At 34.7% G+C, this 9825-nt stretch overlaps 1 protein-coding gene across 1 annotated transcript in view; it reads right to left on the bottom strand.

The window, feature by feature from the left end:
• MUT (methylmalonyl-CoA mutase) overlaps nt 1-9825 on the bottom strand; it is a 34683-nt gene that overhangs the window by 2999 nt on the left and 21859 nt on the right. The window contains exons 10-12 of the mRNA XM_012813867.2: nt 7471-7602; nt 5979-6126; nt 1750-1917 (exon numbers count right to left, since the gene is read on the bottom strand). Of these exons, the coding sequence (XP_012669321.1) occupies nt 1750-1917; nt 5979-6126; nt 7471-7602 (448 nt within the window). The remainder of the gene's footprint in view (nt 1-1749; nt 1918-5978; nt 6127-7470; nt 7603-9825) is intronic.

Below are 9825 nucleotides of genomic sequence, written 5' to 3'. Positions count from 1 at the left end.
GGGTCACCTAAGACCATCCTGAATATCAGATATTTACATTATGATTCATAATAGTAGTAGCAAAATTACAGTTATGAAGTAGCAACAAAAATAATTTTATGGATGGGGGTCACCACAACATAAAGAACTGTATTAAAGGGTCACAGCATTAGGAAGGTTGAGAACCACTGAATTCAGTGCAAATGACAAGAAAAACAAAAGGGTATTGATTGCCATATTATATAAAGGACACTCATATTAACAAAAAGATTCAACTGAAAATTGTCCTTAATTGTTAAACTCATGGGGAAAAGAGAATGGCAAACACCTACAGATTTCCTAAGTAATTCAAATATCCAGGAGGTTAATACAACAACTTGCATGGAAATATATTTCTTGAAAATGTCAGGTCACTTATGTAACAGGCCTACATTTTTTCTCAACACATATTTTGATTCAAATATTTTCTGCTGCCTAATTATTTTGGCTCTTACATTTTAATATCACATCTAGGTATTACAGACTCTAAACTGCAATATATATAGCAGTGTTCTGTAGATAGACTGCAGTAAAGAATAATAGCCCTTTATTTTCCCAAATATAAAAATATATTTATATTTATGAAAATAATAGGCGAGTTTGTTAACAAAAGGACTTTTGTGTTGGCTCTATCACATCAAACGCATATTATTTATCTTCTTTCTAATAGCACATGAGCCCCACATTATGACCAATTTTACCACCTCATACCTATGCATTTTCTCCTTTCATAAGTAGTGTATAAATTCACTATTCTATATTCTGAATTGTAATGGAGATAATAAAAAATGTAGAACTAGAAACATTTCACTGACAGATTCCTGCTATAGTCATGGGGTCTTTGTAACAGCTATAAATCATTTACTTAAAGCAGCCTCACATATGGTCCTAATTCAATATTTTTTTTCATTCTCAGTGAAAAAGAAAACCTTGATATAATTAACAACTGGAGAATAAACAGATTCTATTTACATCTTAACTAACTACTTTAGCTGATCAGAAATATAATATGTAGATGTTTCTTTACCTCATTGATACATTAATTGATATCATGGTTACCTAGCACCCATTTCTCGTTTCTGTTTGAGTATATACTTCTTCCCCACTCAGCTTGTAATTTTCAGGACAAGCTGATTCCCTTCATGTCTGCATTAAGGTATGTTTGGCTCAAGAAAATCATACCCCAATCAAATTAGCTTAAGTAATGAAGTAGTTTTACAGGACCATGGAAATGATATACCTCTAAGGGCAGCATTTAGGGAGGGGAACATGGAGGAAATGAACAACGTAGCTCATCCAAAACTGAAGCAAGCTCACTCCGCCCCCAGGACAAGGAGTCCTCACTATTCCCTGGCTAGGGTTTGATATAATCCCTGCGTGTTTACCATGGTTTCTATTCAAGGTATGAAGTTTTATTATTTTAACCTGTTTTTGCTCCATCTTGTATAGACTATGAAGAAGGTAGATATCTATCATTAGTTACTGGTTTGCAAGGAGATAGTTCTCTCCTAGAACCTTTGTAGACTTTTAAGTTAAATTATACACAGTGAATTACAACATAGCTCACACAGAAGAAAACACTACCTACTTCTGGACTTTGTAGGATTCACTTAGTGAAATCACCAGAGAATAATTAGGCCCTAAATAGAAAACAAATTTATTTTTATAACTACATATAAGCTATCTTTACCCAGGAAAAAGTACTAGAACAATGTGAGATATGGAAAATACCTGTGGTGGTATCACCCCTCCACACATGACAAGAATATCTGGCCGTCCAAGGGTGCTAAGCTCTTTGATGAGTTCTGGAACCAGGGTTTTATGGCCAGCCGCGAGCGTGCTCACACCCACAGCATGCACATCTGCATCCACGGCCTGCTGGGCCACTTCACGGGGTGTCTAAATAGTCACAAAGTAATGAGACGAATCATTGCTTATTCCTAGGCAATGACTAAAAAGAAACATTATTTCAGAAGTGCTATACTACTTAAATCAACATTCTAAAATTTCCAGTAAAAATCTTCATATGATTATTGTTCCATATTTCATCATTCTTAAGTTATAAATACCACCTATACTACTGATGTAATAACATCAATGCTGTATTTATTTCTAGAACTAGAATTCATCAATGAGATTTAAGTTTCACACATTCATATCTACCAGCACACAGATGTTGGAAGTATCTCCAAAAATTTCAGCTTTTTTTTTTTTTTTTGAGGCAGAGTCTTACTTTGTCTTAAGACTCAGGCCATAGCTCACAAGCATAGGCCAGAGTGCCACAGTATCATCCTTATAGCAACCTCAAACTCTCAGGTTCAAACAATCCTGCCTCAGCCTCCCAAATAGCTGGGTCTACAAGTGCCCACACGATGCCCAGCTAATTTTTTTATTTTTTAATTTTTAGTAGAGAAGGGTCTTGTTCCTGAGCTCAAGCAATCATCCCACTTTGGCCTACTAGTACTAGGATTACAGGCATAAGCCCGGCCAGCTTTTTACTCATTCATTTTATTGTTTAAGGTTCATTAAGGGCACAAAGAATTAGGTTATACCGATTACATTTGTTAGGTAATGTCCCTCTTATAGTTGTGTTCCACCCCCAAGAGGTAGCTAATTCTTTGTAGCTCTACATCCTCACAGCCTCCAGAGAAACATCGAAAAATTCAAAAGGGGAAACTCCTGTGAGGGATTCTCCAAAGATGGGGCCTCTTCAGGTTTACTTCCTTCCTAAAGTAAAATGCAATGAATATTCTTTCACCTTCATCTCAGTTGACCTCTCTGTGGAATGCAATAAGACTATTTCCTTGCCCTTGAAATTCTTCTTCTTTAGTTTACATCCCACTACTTATCACATGCTCTTTCACAACTTTGCTGTCTCTTTCCCTATGTAATGTTCAGTTTCTTTTTACATCTTACTGTACATACATCCATTTTCATGGCTATAAGTACCCTTGATATGCTGACAAGTTCTCAAAACCTTGTGTCCAACTGAGGCCTTTCTCCTACGCTGCTGACACGCAGGTCCAACTTACACGGCCATTCTTCATCTGAATGTCCCGCAAACGCTATGTACTTACCATGGCCAAAATCTAACTTGGCCCCTGTATTAGTTTTCTAGGACTACAGTAAGAAAGTACCATAGACTGGGCAGGTTAAAGTAACAAAAATTTATTTTCATATAGTCTGGCAGCCAGAAGGTCTAAATCAATGTGTCCACACGGTCATCCTTCCAAAGGCTCCAGGTAAGGATAATTCCTTGCCTCTTCCTAGCTTCTGCTGGCTGCCAGTAATCCCTGGCATTCCCTGGTTTGTAGTTGCATCACTCTAACCTCTGCTTCTGTTGTTCCATGGCCATCTTCTCTTCGTTCCTTTGTGCATCTGTCTCTTTCTCTTCTTATAAGGCTAAGAGTCATAAAGGATTTAGGGATCTTAAGTACATAACATCTTCAAAGACCCTATAGTGCCACATTCAGAGACTCTAGGTAGACATAAATTTGGGGAGGACCAGTACGAGATATTCTCCAACAAATACATCTTTACTTACTCAAGTATTATCTTGGTAAATGGCACACATTTCCGCCTAGAAACCATTACTGCATAGTGAAGTACATATTCAGACCACCAAATGGTAAATGTTATTTGCTAAATAACCTTTCATTCTTTGCCCCTAGTATCACCTAAGAGTCATTCTCTGGCATGTTCAGTGCCCTAGAGATCTCACCCCTACTTAGGATCCCCCTGTTCTCTGCCTCTGGTTGCATTTTCCCAATGAAAGAGAAAGAGGTCAGCATATTTTTTTCATGTGTTCTCTCTACCACGGCACCATGATTCTAGCAGATGGGTGTCACTTCATTACTAATTTTTAGTCAGGTGACCCTCTTCAAGTGTTATCTTGGTAAATGACAAATAACTCCCTCACCACCAAATAAAAGCAAGCAAGCACACAAAAACCATACATACATGCACACACACAAATTACAAATTTTCCTGACACAAGAGATGTATAGCAGATAATTAAAATAATACTTAATATTTATTGTAAATGACAAACAGCCTATTGATGTTGACAGAAGGCTTTCATTAAATTTTGCCACATTTTTGTATCTGTAGCAATTCAACCATAATTTGACAAAAACAGACTATAGAGAAATGCTTAATGATCATCTGAATCAGCAAAGATGTTGGTCATTCATTGATGAATAAGTAAGTATAGTTCTGAAATGAATTGATTGAAATTTTGTTTACATTAAAGAAAAAAATGAAAATTAATAGATGTAATCAGAACTTCACTTGTTCATAAATGATGTAACTTGTTTCCTAAATCATACAGCATTTTTTGAATACTGGAACATTATTTCCTTGGATTTTGAGGTCTTTCCCAACGTATAGCTATAGATATACTAAACTTTTAAAATTTAATTTACATTATTTATGTTTTTATTATAACATTTATACATCTAGATCAGGAGTTCTCAACCTGTGGGTCGTGACCCCTTTGTAGCAATGAAAATACATCCTGCATATCAGATATTTACATTACGATTCATAACAGTAGCAAAATTACAGTTATAAAGTAGTAACGAAAATAATTTTATGGCTGGGGGTCACCACAACATGAGGAACTGTATTAAAGGGTTGCGGCATTGGGAAGGTTGAGAACCACTCGTCTACATAATTTAGAAAATAATAACTCAATCCCTAATTTTTCATGTTTGCTCACTTCCATGTTGTGGATACTCCAACCATAGCCAATTTTGCTCTATAATGAGATATCACCATATACAAAGCAAGAAAAAGATGTGCAAAAGCCACACAATTACATAGTATCTCCATCATATGAATGAAATAACGTAACCGCAAGAGCATACAGAGTAATAAAATATAGTAAGATAAATAGGAAGTGATGAGTTTTAAGTGCTTATTACCTTCACTTTTAAGATAATTTCTTCAGCAATGTTAATGGCGTTGTGAAATAACTGGCTTTGAAATTCTTAGAAATTTAATTCTTAGATTCCTGTCTATTCCTTGCTGATTAATCCTGCCTTTCTAACTGTTAATAGCCTCTTCATTAAGTTATCTTCAAACTCCAACTAGATGGTTTCTGCTGAGACCCGGGCGTTGCCTTATTTGCTTCCCTTCCTTTGTCCTACCCAGACTCCTTGCATCTAATCACAGCTCCTCCCAATCCACTTCAGAAAGTGATTTTGCTAGAAAGTGAAAGGCACAGCTCAAAAGTTCCCAGGACGCTTTAAACAAGTGAAGTACCCTCCTTGTCCATACCTTAATTATAGTAATTATTGTACTCGGTTATAATTACTAGTAAGCAAATCTGTCTCTGTTAGGATACTGTACCCTCCCTAAGGACAAAATCATACATTACTAAACTGAGAGCCTAGGACCTGGATCAATAAATATGTAATAGATAAAGACTTTAATGGAAAATGTATTACAAAGTACTTTTTAGCCAGATTTCATTGTAGGAGAATCAGTAATGTCAGCTTCATTTACCCCCAACAAATTATTTTCCTGTCAGGATTTAATAAAAGAATACTAGAGAATTTAAAAAGAGAAAACTGACTTATGAATGTAGTTCACACTGATGTCTAAAGTGTGTTTTTCTTTTCAAAACAATTTCCATAAATCCCTTGTGGGCTATCTTTATCTTTCCCACAAAATATTAGTCAAATCTTACTACAATGCACAATAAGAGCTTTGAAAGTCATCTTCACAGTGGCCTAATAAAAAGTTTTAGTTCTGAACTGACATTTACTTTCACGAAGCCTGAAATATGAATTATATTTTATATGTGTTTTATTTCTGTTACAATTAATTGGACTGCATGCATTCAAAATAGAGAATGTGTTAAACATGTTCTTCCTTTATAAATCTCAAAACATGGCGTATCTCCATTTTACTGCTTTTTCTAAATGTAAGTGAAAAATAATACCTGAATGTAATACCTGAAAAAGAGGGCCTATGTCCACATCAAAACCAAGATCGGCAAATCCTGTTGCGATGACTTTCGCTCCTCTGTCGTGGCCATCTTGTCCCATTTTTGCTACAAGGAGACGCGGTCTGCGACCTTCACGGTCCATGAATTTATGAACCCTAAGAAAACATTTTAAAATTCAATAGTAGTTAAGTATTAATCGTTCACAGGTAAAATGTAAAAACTGTAATTCATTCACACACACATTACAAGTTTAATTAAAAATACTTGATGTGTTTACTTATATTTTGGTAATATCTCTAATTTACATTGGGAGCTCCATTAAAACCTGAATATGTTTACCAAAAGCTGGAAAGATGGCACAGCCTATAAGCATATAACACTGAAAACATCACAGTTAAGTAAGATGAAAAAATAACAACTTGCCACCTTCCTGAGCCTATCTACAGAATACAATATGCAGAGTCATTTATACTTGGATGTGACCAACTAGCTGCTGTGAATTGTCCATATCTCACCTACCCTACACAAGGGGTACAAGTGTAAACTCCCCCAAGCTGACTGCAGTATGATTTCTTGTAATGATGCATAATTAAAATGTTTGCTTGCTTAAATTGACAAACTTTCATCCAATGTGAAAAAGCACTTATTTTTGTTGGAAAAAAATTCCATTGTGATGACTTTCATATTGGCTATTTTAATATTTACCTTATATATATATATATGTACTAACATAAAAGTTTTAATGGGAAGTTTGTTATAAAAGTTGAGAAGATCAATCACCAAAAAGCAGCTTTTACACTAGAGAAACTTGATCACATTAATCTATATTCCAAGTCTTGCTATGGAAGTTTTATTTATTATTAGTACCATAAAAACGAATTTTAATTTATGCAGAGATACCAAATAAATGTTTACTTTCAATTAGGAAAATTAAGATTTTATAATTTAAGTAATGTAAACAAATTTAAGAGACTATGAAAGTCTATCATAGTAAACTGACTGAAATCTAAACACCTGGAGGATTTGAGGCAATTTCATTGTTAAACATTGGTTTGAAATAAGAAACTATGAAAGGGGACGATGGTAAAAGTTCAAAATATTAATTTTATGAAAACTAATATTATTTGTTTTAATACTGAATTCAACATTTATTAATCAGTAAATACATATGTCATCAGTTGAATGATATACATATATAAAATATACTATTTAATAAATTATATATACAGGGTGTCCATAAAGTTCATGTGCGATTTTAAATTGCACACTATTAAATTACACACAAATTTTATGGCCACCCTCTATTTGTGGGTTAAATGTCATATATTATGTATAATATAAATAATAATAAATATTTAATTTACTATTTGTTAGTTTTATTAGAACTACAGACTAACAGGAAAGCCAATTGAAATATTTTCTAAATTGTATGTGAGAAAATTCAAGGGGATTGTGTTAACAAAAAAGATGAAACTCTTGCTTAAGAAATCTCACATTACCTCTTAATAGCAGATGTTATCTCTCCACTCTCTCCAAATTCCTGGCGATAAGCTCCACTCACCATACGATCATTAGCTTTATGTTCACCAAAGACCTTTTTCAGGGCATCTGTGATTTCTCCCACTGTACATCTAAAATATTGAATGGTGGTTCCATTAATTCCACTACTTTGAATAAAGACAATTGTTAACTTTCATATTCAATACAATGGGGGTATTTTATTACCTAAGTAAAAAATAGGCTGTCAAAAACTTCAATAAGAATGTCCTTTTATGTTATGATAGCATCTTTCCTGAGAAAACTTACCCAAAAAGTGATTCTGGATGCCTTCATGCATCTTAATCTCTTTTTAGCATTTGTCAACCAAAAAGGACTAAATGGGGCAGTGCCTGTGGCTCAAAGGAGTAGGGCACCAGCCCCATATGCCAGAGGTAGTGGGTTCAAACCCAGCCCCGGCCAAAAAAAAAAACTGCAAAAAGGACTAAATGACCTAAAAGCTATAATTAGTTTTCAAATATCTGAAGTAGCTTTAACATGGCTACATATAGCAATACAAATGAATACAGAGCAAGACTGTTATTGATACTAATATTATTTGATAAGGCAATCTTTTAGCACATTCCTTCTACTTGTTCATTAATTCATTTAACATTATCTGTGTGCCTAGTACATATCAGGTAGGTCCTAGAAATATAGTAATAAATGAGACCAAAGAAAAAGTGGTTGATTTTATAGAACTTATCACCTAATCAGGGGATATAGACATTATACAAGCAAATAAATCAGTAAGATAATTTCATATGGAAATAAATATAATAAAGATACAAAGCAGTAACAGGTGGAATGGGGTATCTGATAGAGCTATGTTAAAGCTATTGAGGATGTAAAGACATGATTTTGAACTAAGACATAAATGATGAGAAGGAGGAACCCAAGGGAATAGAAAGGGAAAAGTGTTTGAGAAAGGAAATACTAAATGCAAAGGCTCGGAGATGTAGGGAAACAATGTTTTGTATTCTAAAATAAAAGAATGGCACTGTGGGCACAGCATAGCGAGGAAAGTAGAACACGATGAGGTCACAGAGTTAGGCAAGAGTCACACCTAGCACATCTTGCAGGCCATGGTAAGATTCAGTTTTGATCTAAAAGGAATAGGACATCATCAAAGGATTTTATTCAGAGAAGCCATTTAATTTATTTTATGAAATTGAAATTGGGCCAAAAAAAGCACATACTATTTATTCTATGCCTTAAATTACTTAAAACAACATTTTAAAAACTTCATTATGTTAAGCAACAAATACTTAGGGGCAAAAGGAATTCATTCGGTGATGCTACCATATATTGAAAAGTTTCCACACCTCACTCACTTTTCAGCATGCCCTGTGAAGCAAAGCAGTGACTGTCCTTTGTTCTGGACTATCCTTTGAAAGATGTTTATATACTCAATAATATTCAAAGATAAAGATATTAGGCTACCTTTAGAGAAAAGGATAGGTTTGCTTACTGTTCAATAGAATAATGTCTCCCTCCAGAACAGTGGTTCTCAACCTTTCTAATTCTGCGACCCTTTAATACAGTTCCTTTCAAGACCCACAGGTTGAGAACCACTGCTCTAGAACAAAGGGCAGACATGCTTATTTATTATCCATTATAAAGGATCCAGAATTCCAAAGCTCAGGTTTTCTCTACTAGAACATGACCAAATCCACTGCTGTGAGATATCATTTGGCCCTTTTGACATTGCTCTGTAGGAAGTAACACTCAGAACTAGGTCTAAAACTGTAGAAACTCTGGCTACTACTATTATATTAATGAACTGACCTTTGGTTCTGACCCAGGGCTCTCATAACTTCAAACATCATCCCATGAAGTTGTCCAGGATAACTTGTTAGCTTGTAAGAAGGGGAAAATTTCAGACCCCTTACATGTCTTAATATAGTAAATTTATGTATATATACATCCACATATATTTATGGATCATATATAACTGCAGCAAGATAATTTTATTAAAATCATATTCAGGTCTAGTTTTAATGATAGATGATTTCTTCACAGTAAGCCCATTAGGTAGCAAGTAGAAAAACTCCACCTTGCCATATTGTGCCTATGGCAACACGGAAGCAGATACAGCCTGGGACTAGCTCCTGTTTTCTATTCAACCTGCTCTTGAATGCAGATGGCAAAGGTTAGGGGACAAAGGAGCATGTTAAGGTTTCCAAAAGCAAAATGTTCTAAGAAGGAAAAAGTGATCAATAAAGTTAAACACTGTAGGGAAGTTAAGACAAGGACTAAAAGATTTCCACAATATTTGACAAAGAGAAGGTCACTGGTGAACCAAGTAAAACCAGTCA

Source organism: Otolemur garnettii, unplaced genomic scaffold (assembly GCF_000181295.1).
Source record: "Otolemur garnettii isolate 467f Iridium unplaced genomic scaffold, OtoGar3 scaffold00322, whole genome shotgun sequence".
Taxonomy (NCBI): domain Eukaryota; kingdom Metazoa; phylum Chordata; class Mammalia; order Primates; family Galagidae; genus Otolemur; species Otolemur garnettii.
This window is presented reverse-complemented; position numbering and strand designations above follow the sequence as displayed.